Genomic DNA, 21,299 nt, shown 5'->3' with positions numbered 1-21,299 from the left:
GAGTTTCTCTCTGCCAGTTCCTTTGATTCTGTCATGCGTTTGTCTTTCTGTTTTCTCTCTTTCTTTTTTCTATTGTCTGCATGTTTGTGATTTTGCTTAACTTTCATAATTATTCAGTCACTGCATCCATTCATAAGGCAGAAAATGAAAATGATAGTATACTCATCACTGGAATGTTCACAATGTTTCTACTGGCACTGAAATCACAGATCCACTGAACATTTAGCAGACCGTAGACATGCAAGCCAAGGGTTGATTTTGGTTAGAAAAATTTCTTCACTGTAATGCAAGTTCAAGGCTTCATGTATCTTAAAATCACACAGGCTGCTGAGATTATGTAATCATACATTTAAACTGCAGATTGTAATGATAAAGCTAATCTTGCTTGTTTTATGATTTCTGACTGTGGCAGATTAATCGACACAACACAGTAGGAAAATTCTCTGAATGTACTTTGTAACGCTCCAGTGAATTTTGCAAATGGCTTCCAAAACCAGATCCTCAGTGTCTGAGAGTAAGCCTTTTAAAGTCTGAATTAACTATTTTTAAAATGTTCTGTAAGGCCTTAGTTTCACAGATTTTGCTTCTCCTGCTCTCAATCACTGCACTTAAAAATATCCAAACACACACACACACACACACACACATGCACAGAACGTGTTGCGCAACTCAATCATAAGTCATCCTAGCTTGGTGCTGCTGATGACAAGCAGTGAAACACAGTCCAGACTGCAAACAGAGAGAAGTCTGAGAAACACCTAACACTATTCTGCAGAGTAGAATCACCTATATCTGTTCAGTACATTTTTTTACTTTTTTAGTTTAATATGCCTGTCTTCTTTTTTATAGGTAACATATCTGTGTTTTCTTTCTTTTCTCTTCATCAATGCTGCTTTTTTTCCTATAAACATTTTTCCAATGTCATTTTATGCATTTTATAGTTTAAAATTCAGAAATATCTGAAAAAAATGGTCTCCCATTGTTATAACTATGACTACATTCACCTCACTACGGCAGTGTAAATGACATAGAAGATACAGTGCTCTGTCTAGTTGTTCCAAAAAAATGTCCGATATTCATGATGCGTCTTGTAATTTAAGGATTATTGACAGACCTGTCTTTTAGTTTGGTTGTAAAAGAGAGCTCTACTGAACTGCTGGCATTCCAATCGATTTTGTATTGACACAGTTAAGTAATGTGGGTTTTTCAACATGCCTGGGCCTGCAAGGGATTGGCTAAATCAAAGCAAGAGTACGAGCTGAAGCTGCTCACAACTGGCCTGGGTATACCCATGCTCTCATTCCAGCCAGATTCTACTTCACTCAGAAAGTTAGCATGACCACCAAGACAAAATCTTCGCCTGAGATAGGGAACCGATCACCGAACAGGGAGGCGGGCTCAAGGCGATGACGACCATAGAGTGACTCTGCTTACATCCAGCATGGAGGCCACGGAGGTGAAGCAACTGTTTGAAGCAGCAGTAGATTGTGTGCTAAATAAATTGGAAGGTTCACTTTGAAAATAGAACAAAAACCTGCACTACATGATTTTTCCTTCATAAAAATGATGTGTTCATGCTGCTACCTAAAGGCTCTGAATACGTCATTGTCTATCGTTAATATGATTGGCTGACCCTACCTTAATCTCACATGAGATTGAGATGCGGGTGGTGTTAGCCAGGCTAGCTCACAACTTTATCGAAATACATTTCAAAGATTGAGCTTGAATTAACTATTTAAACGCTTGCCACACCCACCAGCACCCAGTCTGCTTGAACCAGTGGGCCCAGTTCAAGGCTCCTAGAAACACAGTGTACTTAAGTGCCTGCTGTGTGTGTGTGTGTGTGTAGACATGCACATCCTTAACAATGGAGCTGTGTGGACGATTGGTGCAGGAGGACAAGATGATCAATGAAGCAGCTCTTCAAGTGTGTTTTCCTTTTTTTAAGTTTTATTTTTCTCTCATCTACACACACACCTGCACTTTTGGGGACATATCATAGACTTACATTTACTTACTATTCCTTTTTTTTTTAAGTAACCGCTCGGTGCTGGATTCGAACCGGGGTCGCCTGCAGTGAGGACTGTAGCCTCTACCCTCTGAGCTAAACACCACCACACTTACCCTATTCCTAACCATAACCACTCCCTGCCTAATCCTAACCCTTATCCTAAATTTAACCTTATCCTAACCTTTACCCAGTATTTCACCAATTTTACCAATTTTGACCAGGCATTAAATTGTGTGTCCACATGTGTCTTGAGTGACTGCTTCCCTGCTCTATAAAATAAACACATACATCATTTTCATTTGCAAAGACCAATTCATTGTTTTATACCAGGCTGAGGATCCATGTACACTCGGTCCAAAGCTGTGTTCAACTTGTTTGATAACAGAATAAACAACACATACAATGCATTGTGTGCCCCCTCACAATAACCAAACGCCCGCCGAGTAGAGCAGCTGTCCTCCTGATAAATCCTGACCTCATTATGTCGAGCAGCACAGCAAAACTAAAAACTCTAGTTATCAACTTGACAGGACAGAAGAAACTGTCCTGCAATGTTTAGTTTCTGAAATACATTTTTTAGACGTTATTTTTCTGGTTTTGGTTTAATTTCTATCCCAGTTGTCGACTTGTAGATGAAAATGGGTTAGGGGAACGGGGAATTCCATGTGGTTCGAGTGTTTGAATCTCAGAGTGCCATCAGTGCGTCTATGATGCGTTCACACCTGTGCTTAGAGTTGTCTACCTGTGATCAGATCACCCAAGATGCATTTTAGTGCCAGATGTGAACACGGCCTTTCTCACACACACACGTTTACTTCGGCCACTTTTGGGGAAATTACATAGACTTCATTTCCTGGAGACTTACCCTAACCGTAACCACTACCTACCTAACCACAACTTTAACCACTGACCCACAAACCAGGGTCTTACCTGCTGAGGACAGGGCGTTTGTCCTCAGTTGGACAAGTTGTCACCCCTGCCTTTAGTCTGAAATGTGTCCCTGAAAGTAGCCTATGACACACGTACACACACACACACACACAGACACACACACACACACACAGTCTTTCATTCCATAGCCACAGTGAGGTAGTCAGGTTTCACTTAACACAGATTTGCTAATAACAGTGTTCTCCTCTCACCTCCTGGCTATTGCATCATGCATCAAAGTATTTGCTCTGCCCTGCTGATTCAGTCTCAACATTTACACACATGTTTACTGTATGCGTACAGTCACACACCTGCAGCCACATACTCTGTAGAGCTATATCTGATGCTCAGGAGTTATTTTTGTTCAGTGATACAGAGATAGGAGGGGGTGGAGTTTGACAGCCTCCTGCTTTATGTCCACAATTGTTGTTTTTAGCTTAGGATCTGGGATCTCCTCCTCCTTGCTTTAAACTTATTGAAATATTACTGTTTTCCACTCATACTTTTGTTCTGTATCTATCTATAGGCCCTTAAAAACTGGGAAGAATAGTTGAAATTCAAATGATATAATCTTAAAACCTGAAAAATGCATCCAGTTTAAGATTAATAAAGAACAGTAAAACAAATGGAAAAAATCAACTTTACATCCCAAAAACAAAGTTCCCATTTTACTCTACTTTAAATTTAATTAGGATTAGTGCTGCGTAATTAATGTTTTTAAACTGGTCTTCAATTCAGTTTTAGTTTATTATATCTCAAACCAAGTATGTGTGATTATGATACAGTGTTAAAAAAAACCCACAGCAGCTTTTTTCGAGCAGCGTGGTCTCTTTAAACGGGAGCAGACACACACTTCTGAAGACCTCTGACTGCTGCCAAGATAACGTGCAGAATCCGGCCTGGGGAGAGGTGAAAAGTATCCCCGCTTCATCTTAGTGGTGGTGGCTTCCAGCGCCAACATGCCATTGCACAAAGCACTGAGTGTGCAAGGCTGGTCAGTCAGGTGCAGCACAGAGCCCTGATCACTGCTCAAATAACCATCGCACCACCCGTAGCTGTTCAGGGCCATGAGAGTACAGAGTGATTTTCACCATCTAGTTATACTCACTTTTCTCTGATCAACAAGCCTACTTTTGGTTTTCACTCAAAGCTGCAAATATTCACTTTTATTGTTCTTGTTGCTTTGTTGACAGTAGACAGCGGCGTAGTCCTTTCCGAGCATACGATATTTCATGAAGTTTGTTATTTGTTCAGAGGGCAAGGCTGATCTCCAGTGTCAGCTTTTGCTTTTCCTTGCTGCCTTTATCCGGTTTGAACCAAAAATCAACACCATGGTTACAGTATATATACCAGCTCAGCTCGTGTTTAAACTGTGTTTTGTTCACCATAATTACATACGAGGAGAAGAGAGGAAGACACACAGAGACAAAGGGAGAAAGAGAGAGAGGGAGGGAAGGGAAGGGCATAGAGAACATAAAGGATAATACTAGTAAATCTAACATTTGTGACTCTTGCAAAATGATTGTGGCTGGTGTAGCATGAAGATACCAGAGCTCGCTATTTTCAAAGGGATCCATTTACTGCCTGTCCACAGACTTGGAAATTGCGCAATATAAATAGTTTATCATTATAAACATGAAGCTTCATTTGTCTTCATCAAAAACTCTTTTTTTTCTTGACTTTGCACAGATGTCTTTATCTCAACTTATAATTGCGCGCTCTGTTTGTTGTCATTCATGCGGCACCTACAGGAAGACACTGAAGTACATGAAGCAATCTCTTTAAACTGATTTGACTGTCACATCCAGCTCTTTTTATTTGTGATCTTATTCTGGGTTTACAGTGGCCACTTTGTCTTAGATTTGACATTTAATATTTTTTTTTATTTGTATTTTATAAAAGTAAACATTATAAGGTCTATTAACATACAGTATGGCACACATTGTACAATTACAGAAATGTAAACAAGATGTAAGTATTTGTAAATTGACTCCTACAAAGTGATAACAAGATTTTCTTTTTAAAGTTGTCAGATTAAGACAGAGAAAAAAAGAGGAGGTGAAAATGGAAAGTGTAAAAGTATCTCTCACCCCTTCCCATATTCTTTTAAGGGGTTACATTTTTATAAGCATGCTGAGCTGCTGTTTCTGTCTTGTTTCACGTCAACTTTTACTTTTGGCCAAATTTACTAGAGAATGTAGATGCACCAAAGGGCACTTTTAGCCGACCCCGGTTCGAATCTCGATCGGAGGTCCTTTGCTGCATGTCACACCCCCTTCTCTCTCCCATGTTTCCTGTCGGTCTACTGATAAATAAAGGTGTCTATGCCAACAAAATCTTAAAAAAATAGAAATAAAAATACAGGCATTTCAAAATATCACATTTTAGAGCTGTAATCATAATACCGTGAAACTGTGATATTTTTGACTAAGGTTATCATACTGTCAGAATCTCATACTGGGCCATGCCTACCAAGTACATGCATGTCTGCATTTCTTGTACTTGTAAATTAAGTGTATTGGTATGTTGGCAGGACACACAAATAGCAGCAATCAGCCAAATGGTGGTAAAATATGCAAGTGGGTGGTAGATTTGCTTCACTCTCTAGCCAAAAAATCAATGGTGATCTATTGAGTGGCTGGTAAAATTTGAACATTCATGAGTCATTAGGCTGGTGGACAAAAAAGGGAATTTTGCAGCACCCTGCATTTATGAAGCTGGTTCTGTTACAAGCCTCTGTAGCCTCACTAGTTAACCCAGTCTTTAGACCTGTCTAACTACTGTAGCTGACCTAATCTGCTACTCTCTGGCTTCTTATATAACAATTATATCACCTTAAGACTTGCTCAAAGATTAAGGTAATTAGTTAGGTTACTACGTTATCAGGCAATGTATTGCAAAACATACAGATTGTCATGCTACAAACCTTGCCAATGTGTGCCATTAAAAGAAAGGTTCACAATTGGACTGCCTCAAAACAAAACAAATGGCACCCATATCATTGTTGATATAGGTTTTTTGTTTTGAGTTTTGAGTCTTGAGTCCTTCATAATGCACTCACAGTATAAGTGACAGGTGACAAAACCCATAGTCCCTGTTTTGAACACAAATATATTTAAATATTCATCTGAAACTGAAATGAGGCTTCAGAGGGTATCCCCATTCAGGTTAGCAGAGGGATAACAGGAAGTTAGCTGGCTTCTGTCAGTTGACAGAAGTCTCATGGTGTGCATTCAAACAACCAGTGGGAAAGTCCTGCCTAACTGAATTTAAAATTCTGTTTACTGTGATTTACAGAGAAATTAATCTGGCCATGATAGGTTTAATTAGCATTGTGTGAACTAGTTTGGCAAGGGCTTGAATGTAATGGACATTCATTCATTGTAAAAGTTTGCAGGTTTACTTTTTTTTTCATGGAAGGAAGGATGTGGATCATGTCACTTACATTGAAAGTGCATTATGATTTCTTAATGGCCAGTTTGAACAGGAGGAATGATTACAGCAAGAAAAATGTGTCTCATTATTGTTTTAGGACAGACTTTCTTTGTAAATTTGTAAACCTGTCTCTTTAATAAACACATTGTTTTTTGTATTTCTACAAAATTCCTAAGTCAGCACTGTAAGCCTTTGCAATAGTGCGGAATCTGTGTGTGTGTGTTTGGTTAAGTGTGTCTATGTGTCTGAGAGTGAAGAGTCTTGGCTGAAGAGAGGCCCGACTGTTTGACAGAAAAACACTTCAGTCACACAAGGCATGACTTTCCCCGGGCCAGAGCTGCTTGCTGTGTCTGGCAAGCTCTCCCATCTGTCTGTCTGTCTCTGTCTGTCTGTCTGTCTGTCTGGGAGAGGATGGCAGCTGAAAGAGTCTGCTACAGTCTGACCATTGCCTGAATTTGGCCTTGTTTGAAAATGCATGACTCACAGGGGCACAGATCAGTCGCATCCAACTAGCAGTCACTCTCTTCCCATTTTGTGAAACACAGCCTTCTTATTTCAGCATGTTTGCCACAAAAGAAAAGAAGTAAAAACTAGCAGGTGGGTGCAGATTCAGGCTTTAATATCTTCTCAGATGTGTTGTGGAGCGGCAGCTCTTTATCTCTCACCAGCTGTCTATATGATGACGCTCAGTTTTTATCATCATCATCTCTCCAGTGTTTCTATGATGTGCTCTTATTGCCTTCATTCATCTTATTAACTACCCCATTGCTGGCATTGCAGGGTGATTTAGGAGCCATTTTCCTTTCTTTTATTCCCTATAGTATCATAGCATCTTCCTGCAGGATGTTAAGAGAGGTGTATTGCTTTTGTAGTCACTGGGTTGTTTTTTTCTTTTTTTTCGACACATTAGTCAGTACAGTCTGACAGGGGGGGCAGTAAAGATCCAAAGATGGAGTGATGTATTCAGGCTTTTCAAGTGTGGGGGTCACATCATGACATTAAAAGCTCACTCAGTACCACCACCAAAATGAATAGAGCTCACTATCACCATCCATTAAATTGATTGACAGGTTTTTAAATACACAGATATTACACAACAACTACATGTAAGTTAGAAATATCTAGTCATGTTGTAAATGCTCAGTTTATCATTAGAGACCAACAAGTCTATGCTGGTCGTTTACAGTCACTTGAGAAATAGATTTAATCATTTTTTATCTATGTCATAATATTTAATGATGTGAACATATGGTGATTATACATGCTCATAAAAACTACACATTTTGCTTGTATAATTTTTTCATCATGAAAATAAAAATCAGTAATAAGCAGTTTTGGCAGGCACCACTTCATAACAGTTTGAGTGTGCTGTTTTATTTATTTATTTATTTATTATTGAGTACATATCTTCAACAAACTTCTTTTAATTAGCTGTTCATAACCAGTCTGATCAAATGCTTGAAGTGTTGTTGTAAATTGGACTATTATTACAATTAGAGATGTTGTGGGAACACGATAAGTGCGTCAGACCTTTGAGACACCAGGGTGCCAGACACGGATCAGTTTTGTTCATAGCATAGCATCAGATATTGAAGATGAAGTAATAGTGCAAGTTAAAAAAAATCTGGCTGTGCTAGTACCCTTTTTATGTAATTAATATGCTGCACATTCTGTTTGGAGGGAGGGTCAGATAAAATTGGCATGCAAGCTCTGACGGTTTGAAAGGTCCACCACAGCTTTGTGCTTTTGTTCGGGTGTTTTACTTCAAATGCTTTCATCACTATTTATTTCTGCACAGTTTACAACAGTTTTATCTGTCTTTTTTTATCTCTCTCTCTTTTTCTCTGTCTCCTTTTCACACACTCCCTGATTTACAAAAGACCATAAGTACCAGCAACACTGTTTATTTGTGGGTGTGTTTACTTTTGGCACTGCATGTTTGGATGGGAGGAGCCTGATAAAAAATTCAACTCATCCACATGTCTCATCACACTCCCTCCAAAGTCTGCAGCCATTTTTCCTCTTAACTGCTCTTTTTCCCTCCTCTCTTGCACTGGAGCTCCATATCCCTTGTTTCAAGAAAAAAAGATACTGATCAGTTTATGATCAGTTTATTTTACTGGCTGGAGTCTTTGTCTGTCTCATGCTGCCCTGCAGATATTTGGCTTCATGGGAGCAAGTAGAGCAGAGTGGCTTTGGAACAGTGTTGGTTTGCTTTTGCAAAACACAGGAAACCAAGCAAAGGCCTGCTTCGGCTTGTGATGGCAGAAGAGCAAATCTCGAGAGCGGGCGAGAGAGGGAGTGGGAAGTGAAGAATGAGGAACAAAATAGGAGTATGAGTGTTGTAGAAAGAGAACTGACCGCTCTGTTCGGTGCTATCCGCCATTTTAACCTTTGTTCTAAGTTTCAAGATCAAGAAACATTTTTCAATTTTTCCACTTTGATTCTTATTTTGTGTTATTTCTGAGTTTTATATCCATGTCTGTGTTGCAACATTATTCCCTAACTTTTCCTCCTCTTTCTTGTTTAATTCAGAGGGAAACAGGCTTAGTTGATGACATGCAGAATGAACTTTGCAGGCTCGATTTGATCTGGTTTCCCTTAACATTCACATAACAAACAGGCAGCTCAATTGTTCATAGAAGATGATGATGTCTCTCTGTGTGATTCGGGAGAAGTAAAACCTCAGTCTATCCCAAAGTGGTTGGAATTATTTAGATATGTGAAAATATGATTTGAATGGATGTCAGACAGGGTTTTTCAGGCAGATTAAAAAATAAAAAACTACTTGGCTGATTTTTCTGGCATGCTACATCAACTCATGAATGGATGAATATTTTTATTTCCATGTCTGGTCATTTACATGAACCATCCTTTATGGAATTATTCAGACACGTTAACTAACAACAAACCAAACATTCTGACATGTTAACCCGCCATCATCTGACAGCACAGTACATAAATATTATCCAAACATAAACATAAACAATGCTTCAGGAGATGCCTCACAATGGAAAAACAGCATTCATACAACCCCGCCCCCCCCCATTCATTAATGCCAAACACTGTATACTTGATCCAGCTCATAAACCAACAGTCTGCAATCCATACAGAATAGAGTCTGAGGAAATGAACTACATGGAACTTTTCTCCTCTTATCCCATGCTTTGGAAAGATATTTAGAAAATGCAAAGACATTATTAGCAAGGTATTCAATTAAAGCCCTAGCCTCGTACCTATCAGATCTTTTTTTAGAATGGAGACATGACATTAACTTTTTTTTAAACAATATTTGCTGTGAATATATTGTATGTATATATCATATGAAGGCCTAGTTGAGAATTAAATTGCTCTCCACTTCATTCAGCTCACAATATTCACAGATTCTTTCATCTTCAGTCACACCTCTGTATCTTTCAGTGTCAGTATGTAGTGGTAATATACCACATCTGAACTGTGCAGGGAGCTCTGACTTCATGCTTTACATAAATATAAAGGTCATGTCGATCTTGGTCCTCTCTCCCAGGCTGTTCTTTTTGTATCTGGCTACTGTGGCCTTTCATACAGTTTGTCTCTCATGGTTCCCTCAATCATTTCCCCAACTACGTTTCGTCCTAGATCCATCTTTCCAGATTCTCTGATCTTGTGATCTGACCAACTTCCCACGATGAAGTAATCTTTCCCAGTTGGGATTATTCTTAGCAGTGTTTTATAGTTCAGCTCGATTAGCTGTCAGTGTGAGATTTGGCTGAGTGTACATATGCTTTTCAATATCTAGAGTGGTCCTGCAGTGTTTGCTTTTGGCAAAGAATACCAGTTTTTCCCAGCAGTGGATGCACGCTCCACCTTCACCAGTCCTGCTTGGCCTGCTTTAACATGTGCTGCATCAACCATTTGAGTCTCATTACTTTGGCCTTCCATGAACAGCTGAATTTTTTCCCCATCTTCTGTTGGCAATCCAGCCACAATTATAGATACATCAGTTTCAATTCAGAATTTGGGCCTTACAGCTGCACCCTCTGAACTTAAATTGATCTTCTTCTCCTATGACTTAAAGCCCATGCCTCAAATGAAAGGCTTAAGGGCCCATCTTGTTTGACTCTCTTGGTAGAAAAGGGAAATAAAACTAAGGCAACTTCTCAGGAGAGACTTCCCTGCATTCCCCTGGCAACAACATTGTTATTGAAGGGGACTGACAGAAGTTGTGAGGGAAGTTGCTATAGCTACACGTTAATCTTCTTGTATAGCCTGCAGTGACAGTGGGGTAATAAAGTAAGATAGAGGTAGATGTTAGCCAGTTTCCCTGCAGACATGAGGATTTGAGGTGTCATGTAGAAGTGTATTAGTAAACTATGCAGTAAATGGGGTTACCAAGCAGTGAATTCTCTATAGATTACTTATTAGGATTTTTTTGTAATAGCTTGTCATTTTTTTAATTGTTTTAAGTGTGCAAAAAATATTATTTTTAGGATGTAATGTTTTAACAGATTTAACTTATCAAATACTTGTTGGAGGGTTTTGTGAGGGGTAAATGAAACGACTGTGGGACACTGCAAATGTCATTTTCAGCAATATCGCTGAAAGCTTTTTCTACAAGATGTGACCACAGTATCTAATCCAGTTTGTGCGTCATGAATCTACTCTGTCATCAGCAAGTTGATTGCATGTGCTGTGTCAACATTTACTCACAGGAACGGGTGTTACAAGCTCACCTCTGATTGTGATGTGGGATGTTTGCTGTAAAAGTGAAATATGCTCGTCGTGTATATGATCCTGTCTGCGTAGTTTATCATGGACAGCACAGACGTAGGGAGTCAGACACCACAGAGGGAATCATGCCTTTTGCTCTGTGTCTATCCTCTTATTATTTTGCCTGAACAAAGCTGTCCGTTGTTTGTGCTTGGCCCTAAGGCTACAGATTGCATTCGAGGATCAAGAGAGAGAAAGAGAGGGTTTTTTGTCCAGGGACTGAATAGCCATTACACTCACGGTCCACATTAAAGAGACATGGCTCCTGCCTACAACAGCCTCTCCCTCTCCAGGGGGTTCATAGCCTGGGGACTTGTGTAAGGGGCAACATGTGTATAGATGAAGTAAGTAAGTAATACAGTAATGGATGAATTACAAAGGTGTGCACACAGGCACAACACAATATCAATACATATATATTCATTCTGCATTTTAATAGTTGCTGTTCTAAAATAGTAAGAGGGAGAAATGAGGGCAGAGACAGGGCATCACAGCTGAAACATGGGGGCACAGGCCTGTCAGGTCAGGGGATAGACTGTGTACTGCCAACCATGACATCTGCCTGCAGAGCAAGCAAGAAAGTGGAGAGAGAGAGAGAGAGAGAGAGAGAGAGAGAGAGAGGGAGGGATGGAGGACATTATGTAATACAGTCAGGGTTTTCTCTACCATTATAAGGCTTAGGCGCAGCGCCCAAGTGTTTTTTCACAGGGCCTAAGCCCAATGAATAGAAAAACTATACTGAGAGTTCTCTACTGCGTTTTGCTGTCATTCATGGTCATGACAGCTTCTCTGTACTGTCCTCTGCTCTTTTTGTGTGTGTTTGACCAAGGGAGGGGGTTTAGTATGTGTGAACAAGCTAACACTAACACTAAAGTACTCTGTATGTAGCCTAACTGTTTAGATTAGTTTGTAATGTATATAAAAATATGTTAAATTCTTGTAAACGTAGCAACTGGCTTAGATGGCTCTAAGCCCTCTCCCAAATCAACCCCTCCTCTCTCTACCTGCAGCAGTGAATCACACCAGCAACAGTGGGAGGAGAACAGAGGACAGCAGGAATGACTGAGACTGACTGATATCTGTGTTCCTCATTCTTTCTAAACTTCACTCAGTGTTTTGATGTTTGACATTTTTAGATTTCTTTCCAGTGAGCTGTTATTGTGTTGTGTTTATATAGTGACTTTGCTGTTGTAAACATTACAGTGGCTGCAGTATTTAGATTTTTAATCTATTTTGATACTTGGCTGAATTAAATGTTTTAAATGATAATTAATCCACAAAATTTTAACCACACTGGTCCCTACAGTCCCTAACCCTAACCCCCCAGTGCAACCAGTCTCTAAGGCCCCCAGAAACAACAGTAACGAGGCAGGATGAGGAATCATTGAGAGCAGTGGGTGTGTTATTAATAGTGAGTATGGATGCGGCAGACAATCATCAACACCAGCCTGGTCAGCTTCAGCTGTCACTACATTACCTCATAATACAGGATTGACTACAACATACTTTTCACTGCACTGCACTGTGTATAAGTCACTTTTTCAAAAAGCCCTCATCTTCATCTTTATCTGTGATTTCTCATGCTTTTGGATAACACACACTGAGTCATCCACATAAACAGTGCAAAGTCAAAATCCCCCTCACAGCCAGTCAGGATCCTTTGAGCCTTAAACTGTGTGAAAGGCAGGAGGAAGGAGAGATTCATATCAACATGTGACAGAAAAAATGTATGGCTAACAGTGCTCTTGTGGTTTTGTGGTTACCGTCTCTTTCTCTGTCAGCCTCCCTCACATTCTCTTCCCCTGAGTGTGAATAAGGATGAGCGATGTGAGCATATGTTTTTAGAGATGAATTAATCAAAAGCTATGCCTAAGGAAAAAAGTCTATCTCATGACTGGAAACACCTATTTTGGGTGCGCATATCTCTGCCACTCGCTGTGTGTATTTGCATTTGTTTGAGTTCAGCAGAGATAAAAGAGAAACAGACGGAGATGGGGAAAAAAGCTACATGCAAACACAGTTGGTCAGCGTGTATCCTATCAAGACTCAGACACAGCAGTGTTTGAAAATCGATGTTGTTAACATGTGTTTGTGTGACGGTGCTTTTCGACTCCTTAACTGCCAAGGTCACGCCGCAGTCTCCATGCCAGTCTGAGACACACACATCTGCTTTGGATATGAAGAAGCTGACACAAACACCTGAGCATACAGTACATACAGAGGTGCACAAAAAAAAAAAAAACACCCCGATTGCTGTTTTGGGGATCATGTTGATCACATGATCTCATTGGATGGATAAGTGCTATTTAAAGTGACCACCACTGGGGCTGAGAGATGGGAGATCATTGTTGGCAATGTGTAACCCCAGTGAAAACTAGACCCACCATACTCAACTCTACACAGACATGAATCATACTGATACGAAATGTATAAGCTTCGTTGTTAACCACCTTGCAACGATAAACTCTACTGATACTGCCCAGTCCTTGTCAATCTAGCTTCCTCTTTTCTCTTTAGTTTCTCAAACTGGCTTCTTTTTTTCTAGGTAAACAAGACAGCAAGACAGCTCTCTAGTGTGTTGTCCAGGGCTTAAAGTGATAATCCACCTAAAATCTGTCTTTTGAGAATGAAACGATCACCCCCTGTAGCTAGGGACTTGGAAGGCAATGTTGTTAGTTTCTTTCTTTACAGAAAGAAAAGAGGGTGTTCTGCTATACTGAGTCTCAGCTTTCCCAAACAGGTGGCATATATACACATGCAGCAAAGGGGAGTGATTACATTAGGTTAGGAATTAGAAATAAGAAGTTCAGTACATCAGTAATAAACATGTCAGGTTTTTTGACGTGTGGCCAATTTGTTGTGATTTAGAGTTAAAAATTTGGTAGACCTGGATTTGAAGTGGGCTAATATTGAGTGCAATGTGTGCTATAAACGAGGCAAATCCTAGAGATTTCTACTGGGCTAGTAACAGGAGCAGAGGTGTCGTGTTAAATATAGAGTCCCTCGTCTCCCCAACAACAGCAGACCGACCACTATAGTACAGGATGGAGGGGGGGATGATGGTGTGGGGTGCCAAACAGAAACTCGGCAGCATCATATCACCATTTGCAGTATCAAAGTCCAAGTTCCTCTCGGGAGCTCATGTGGAAATCCACTGTGTTGGAAATTTTTTTGTTTTTTTTCCAAGTGTATTCAAATAATAGATGGTTAATTTTGAAAATGATCCCACAAAAGTCTCAGAACCTGGATTCATTGTAACTTGTTACAGTTGTTACTGTTACTTGATGAAATGATTGTGAAATGGGAACCACTGCTTATTTGCTCACACAATACACACATACACACTTGCATGGATACATGCTACTTCCCTCTTTTTCCACACTTTAAGTTTGTTGTTGCTACTTGTGTCTTGGCTTGGAAGCCGTAGCCTCTCTATCTCCCTCTCCCTCCTCTCCCTGTATGTGCCTGGGCCTGGTTTGTTGACTTAAGCTGGCCTATGTGTTGTGCCGCTGCCAGAGGGGAGGGCTCTTGGCCCAGTCAAGGCCAATACAAGTTGAGGGAGGAAGGAAGGTAAGAGGGTGTGTTTTTTTCTGTGTGTGTGTGTGTGTGTATGATTTTGTTTGTGCATGTACTCAAGTGTGCCAAATGCTCCAAACAGAGGCATTCACAAATGCATGCACTGCACACACAAAGACACACACATACTAGTACAGTAAATAGGGTGAAGACTTTTCCATTGATGCGTAGTAGCTATCTCATAAAAAGCATATTTGTCAGTTACAGGGCTCATGAATTTGACAGCTCCGAGTATGAATAGTGTCACTACACTACATTAAACATCTCAGTTACCACACAGAGTGTGTATGGGCATACACATGTTAACTTGCACAGGTGGGGGAGGACTGTTATATTTATTGTCATCATCAGATTTACTGCATGCCATAAATATACCATGGTTTAACTGAAAGGATCTTATAAACATCCAGATTTGGATAGTCAAAAACCAGAAACCCCAAAACACCAATACTCCTAAACAGTTACACACACACACACGCACATGTACAGTACATGCACATGTGTGTGTGTATATATATATATATATATATATATGCGTGTGAGACACACACACACACAAGACCAACTTTGTTGACAACAATCTTTGCTCTTCAATTGCCTCTTTCTGGTTGCTAAATAAAGAGAGCCCCAGTTTAACTTGCTCCAAAATAAAGCTCCCTCGTCTCTCATAAGAATATGCAGACATATATACTGTTGCTTTAGTGCAGTCGCTCTTTAGCCTGGCCTTCACTCCCTCGCTCCCATGTTTAATGGCTCCATAGTTATTTCACAGACAGACGAGAAGTGGTGGAGAGAGAGAACCAGACAGCATCATTTAACATACCTGCAGGCACTGATGTGTTCATCAGCAGTGATCAGGAATGGCGGAGCAGTTATTGATGCCAGCTAGTTTTATTAACATTGATATCAAAGTTGGTCTGATAACAACAGGTTAGCTTCACCACTGTCAGCATGAGTAAGTAAATCTGAGAAAAGGCGTCTAAAACAAGTCAAGTTAATGTTATTTGTATAGCCCAATATCACAAATCACAAATTAGCCTCGGGAGGTTTTACACTCTGTAGAGCAGTACAACATCCCATGTACTTAGTCCCTTGATATAAATAAGAAAAAAACCCTTTAATGAGGGGAAAAAAATGAAAGAAACTTCATGAAGAGCAACAGAGGAGGGATCCCTGCCAGGACAGACAGATGTGCAATAGATGTGTGTACATAATAGAACACATACAGCAATGAACAGGGTAACAAAATTATAATGTATTAATGATATACAGTACCAGTCAAAAGTTTGGACACACTATTCCATTCACTTGAAAGAGAAAGTGTGTCCAAACTTTTGATTGTTACTGTATATATAAAGAATGTGATGGAGAGAAAGCCAAGCAGTTTCCAGGTAGGGTTATTTATTGCTTAACACATGCATACACAGACACACACACACATGCAAACACTCGCACCAGATGTAATGAAACTGCAGAGGACTGTCAGAGTTCTGCTGGGAAGTAGAGGAAGGGAAAAAGCTCAATGTCAGGAAAACAGGGTTTGGTGGGGGGTATTAATGGGGCCTGGTGTGTGTCAGTATCTGTGTGTGTGTGTGTGTGTGTGTGTATGTATGAGAGTTAGAGGGGAATATCAAAGTTCAAAGTAATAGGCTGGTTGCTTTCTTGTGTGTGTGTGTGTGTGTGTGTGTGTGTGTGTGTGTGTGTGTGTGTGTGTGTGTGTGTGTGTGTGTGTGTGTGTGTGTTCTAATCTGTCTCACTGACACACACACACACATATACCACAAAAACAGACATGCATGACTGTCAGTGGTATGTTATTAGAATACCACTTTTCCACACCATAGGCAGACCAAATGAGACTTTACCAGCGCTCCGTTTTCCCATCCATGTTTTGGAGGCTTGAAAGCACCATTTGTTTAAATCCAGCGTCAAGCTGACAACACGTTGTCCATGTTGGCAACAAAATGAGAAAAACAGGACAGAAATGTTATTAAGAAAGAGGCAGAGGCACATAAATCAAAAGCATGTCCCTGGCTGGCCCTGTTTAGCGCTGAAAACAAGGCTAATGACTGAAACAGGACACGGCTAATCTTGTTATCTCTTTATCTCTCGTTCAGACTGTGTGTGTGTGTGTGTATTTATTCATGTGTGGTGAGTGTTGTGTACATGTTTGTTATCCGCCTCTCCTCTGGGTATGTCTTCTGTGGTTTGGATATTATTTCTTGCATACTGCGATTACTGGCACTTTATAATTATACCCAACTGTTTTGCCAACTGCCCGCATTGTGCTATAGATCAGAGATCACCCACACAAACATTTAAGCCATGTTTTGAGACGTTAAAAAGTCAAACGATATTATTTTTAAATGAACGCAGCTTTCTACAATCAGACAATCTCTGAGAGATTCCTTCATATCTGGTGCATTCCTCTGTGATCTGTTTGCTCCCCATCCAACACATTCTCATCAGCGTGGGAGCCGAGCCACTTTCTGAACTTTTTCTGTGTCCATGAAATGTTTGTGAGACTAGTCACTTCTAACAGTGTGTGTGCGCAGGTAGGTACACGTACGCCTGCTGATTTACAGTGTACTTCTGTATGTGTTTGTGGACTCCAGAGTGAAGTTTTTGCATGTGTGTTTGTGTGTGTGTGTGTCTGAGAGTCAGAGTGGATCTCTGCCAGGGCTTAGGGCTTGGCTGAGAGAATGCCTCAAACCAGTTTACTCTGGTTGTGTAGTGGAGAAGTCTGGGGGCGGGACAAGGACCTCTTAAAGCTGCAGACCATGTGTATTTTTGCCTCTGTGTATCTTTGTGTGTGTGTGTGTGTGTGTGTGTGTGTGTGTGTGTGTGTGTGTCGTGTTTGTGTTAATGGATCTGTGTTAGTGTGTCTGTTAATGTGTTTACATTTTACAGGATTTAAATGTTGCATACATATAGTGTATGGTAGATACATATTCACTTCATTGTATTCGCTTTGACAGCTCGCTTTTTTCGGGATTTAACATGAGAAATACATGATGCAAATCAGTTTGTGTGTGCATGAGTGCACAACTGTGTGGGTGAGTTCTTGGCCCTGCCTTAAATCATTTTCCCTGCATTTTGCTTTCAAAGATGGCAAGAACAGAGGTGCAGAGTGCAACATAGATTGAGAGAATAAGTTTCGCAGAAGTCTGCACTTCAGTGCAGGGTGACACAAATTACCGTTGTGCTCAGTCACATTTTTATTAGATTGCTGGATGCCAAAGCACACTCTATGGGCTCACTGTGCATGTGTGCATACTTTTGAGTCTGCACGAAGTGTGTGTACGCTGCCAGTTCAAGTGGGCAGTATAAATAAGGTTAAAGCTGACGGTGGACTGCTCAGCATGGGGTGTACTGAGCAGGAAGAGAGGAACAAGCATCTCTCTCCTTCTAGAAGTGGTGGTTGCACAAGCAGTGCAGAAACACCACAAAACCTTTTCACTCTCGATGCTTTCCATCACACATGCACATAACTCAAACACACACAAACAATGAGTTACCCAAGATGTGCTGTTCATGTACTTTCGGATCCTGTTGTGCTCTGGCTATTTCTTTTGTTCGATTTTGCCAAATCTCATCTACAGTACCATCTCTGCTGATATTTTTGGGAGGCTGCAGAGATTTGTAGTTTTCTCTAGTGAAGAGGCCAGGTTTTTCTTCTTGAATAATTTTCCATTATCTTATATACAGTAAAAACGAAACTAGTTTACAGAGTGCAGTTGAAGTTTGATTTGTTCAAACATCCTCTAGATTCCAGATGAATGGCAGACAAGACCACTTGTGATAATCTACACTTGATCTTCTCCTATGCGCTTAATGTATATTTTTGTGTTTTGCAGGAAGCCCTCAGGTCATGCTGATAAGGAGGTGATGGCTGCCACCGTCCTAACCTCACTGTCCACATCCCCTTTGGTGCTCTACCCTTCCTCTGCACCCACAGGTAAAACCACTGTCTCAATGTATTCATCTTTGCACACACTGAACCTGCAGCTGAAGCTACTCCATCAAATACTGACTCATTCGCTGTATTACACAGATCGAGGTCACTCACTTTAAATCATGCTGACTTCACTCATTCTCAGTCTGGTAATGCAGGAACAATGTGTCATGCATCTCTTGATGTTTTCCCAGACTAAGGCCCCAATCAGACAGAGCGCTTGTTGCAGGTTGCAAAACAGGAGGTGCATCACAGTACTTTTATATTGAAGCCCATTTAACAAAGAGCAGCTTGCTTCATCTTTTATTTATTATTGTTATTGTTGCTAGGCAACCTCCAAATCAACTGTTATTTTGCTGTGAAGTAAACTCACAGATCTGTACGTTTTATATAGTTATTAATCAGGCTAACTAAGGCTAGTAAAATCATATAGCCCCGGGTATCCAGCAACAGCTTGTCCTCCATGACTGTTGTCTCTCCTTGTTGTCTTCACCACCACAGAATTCATCTGATTGGACTATGGGGGAAAAAAAACACTTTTTCAAAAACATACTTTTCCACTCTGAGTTTAAGTTATTTGAACTTGGGGCATTCGCGGCGAGGTGCTCAGCAATGTCAAAGCAGTGAGCAGAAATAATAATTGGTTGCGGCTCTGGTTTTTAATTTCAGTAAATGCTCCATTATATAGCTCAAGCCTCAACTCACTCCACACTTCACATCTCACCTAACGATTAAAACTTGTTTTTGTGATAGTACTCATTTCCTCATGTTGTATTAGGACCGGCCATGCTGTCATTCTTTACTCTTTCATGGGGTGTCACACTTGGCTCTCTCTGAGCCTTAGTAATTTTGCGAAACTGTGCCATAATCCTGATCCATACAATGATTTATGCTACATATTCAAAAGCTTATATTTCTATAGAAAATAGTTATTGGTTAGTATTGGTTAATCCCCAACATACGTAATATTACGCTGGCCTCTATCTGGGGGTTTAGGTTTTGTTTCTTAGTATGTTTTGCTACAGTGAAAGTCAGCGGGATTATAGTCTTATAGGTAAAGCCTTATTGGATTGATCAAAAGGCCAAAGTGTATAGAAAGGGTTTGTGGGTCGTGACTTAGAGAAATAGTATAGTACTCTTTCCAGTCAATTTAAGCCATGTTGAGCTTAATGGGCAGACTTCAGCGTAGCTAAATGAAAAATATAAGGGATAGTTCAGTATCTGCTTAATGTCAAATATTAAAGATATTAGAATGTATTCATCAAACAGTCATGGTTTAGAGCTTTAGAATGATTTTATATTTTCATTTCCATTTCAGTAGTAGGACTGGTCAGGATTGTCCATGCTTTATGTAGCCAGTATTGTTTTTACTTTAAGCGTTATGTTTACATTTGGCTCCCTATGCGTTAAACATTAAATCATTCAATCTTTCATGCAGCTTTCTCTCAGGTGATAATCTGAAGTTAAATTTGACAGATTTTACACATCATTTCAGTTTACAGGTTTGTGGTAGTAACAAACCTGAATGTCTGACTGAACTATCCATGGCCGAGTTCCCTTTTGAGTAATGTAGGTGTCAGGTTTTGACAAGGAAGAAGAAATCATGGAATAAAAAAAAAAAGACTGCTGCATCAATTGTTGATCCTTTTTTTTAAACTGCCATCATGAGTCCAATAATGTTAATGCTATATCATGGGAGTATTTTTTAAAATGTGTGTATTCTTTAAACTCCAGTTCCAGAGCCAGCCAACAGGGCTTGGAAAGAGGTGCTGTCAGCGAGCTACAGCAGTTCGACCAGCGGCAACTGGAGCTGGGATGCCAGTGACCAATCAGTGCCCTCCACACCGTCCCCACCTCTCTCCAACGATGCCAACAAGAACTTCCTGCTCTCGTCCCAGGGTGATGATGTCAACGAGGATGTAACAGAGAGCTCACACTTCATGTTCGAGGACCCCATACCCAGAAAACGAAAGGTATGGACGGATGTCAAATGTGACGTTCATGTCCTGCTGCAAGAAGTAGAAGGAGGATGTTCACATCCTATAACTGTATATGTAATTAAGATTTTGTCCACTCCACTTTAAACCTGAACTGACACATGATGCGTAATACTCCAGGGCCACAGCTGTAGAGAAACATCTATCCCTCTGATGTGCTTTTGTTATTTCTATAAAGTAGTAGCAGGGAAAGACTTTAAAAACCCGTTAGAAACATTCAGAAAATGTAAGCACCATGCAGTTTAACAGCCTGTGACATACGGCCCATGTGAATAATGGATTATGTTCTCACTTCTCTCCTTATTTTTTTGCCATTGAAATAGTCCAGAACATCAAAGTGTTTACTCTGTCAAGAAGTTTTCCATCTCCTTTTCAGCCCTTTTAGCAGTGAGGTGGGGAGGTTTAGTGTGAACGAAGAAAAGGAGGCATGACGGGGGAGGGATGAACAGTAGGAAGTAAGAAAGGTTTGAGGGATGCATAAAAATGAGGACAGTCAGAGGGTGTGTAGACGAAGAGAGAATTGAAGCTCAAGGTAACAACGGGCAGAAAAATGAATCTCAATATTTCCTCTAGCTATATACATTACCAGGGGAGAGCTCATGCACTGTACAATATACGGGAGTTTGCAATTCTACCTCCTCTAGGG

General features: G+C 40.3%; 1 protein-coding gene across 2 annotated transcripts in view; it reads left to right on the top strand.

The window, feature by feature from the left end:
* The window catches only part of slc2a4rg (SLC2A4 regulator), a 45,995-nt gene that overhangs the window by 8,443 nt on the left and 16,253 nt on the right, over positions 1 to 21,299 (top strand). For both annotated transcript variants that reach the window (XM_053317135.1, XM_053317136.1), the window contains exons 3-4: positions 18,559 to 18,659; positions 20,391 to 20,629. In XM_053317135.1, coding sequence (XP_053173110.1) covers positions 18,559 to 18,659; positions 20,391 to 20,629 — 340 coding nt within the window. The remainder of the gene's footprint in view (positions 1 to 18,558; positions 18,660 to 20,390; positions 20,630 to 21,299) is intronic.

Source organism: Scomber japonicus, chromosome 4 (assembly GCF_027409825.1).
Source record: "Scomber japonicus isolate fScoJap1 chromosome 4, fScoJap1.pri, whole genome shotgun sequence".
NCBI classification, from domain to species: Eukaryota; Metazoa; Chordata; class Actinopteri; order Scombriformes; family Scombridae; genus Scomber; species Scomber japonicus.
This window is presented reverse-complemented; position numbering and strand designations above follow the sequence as displayed.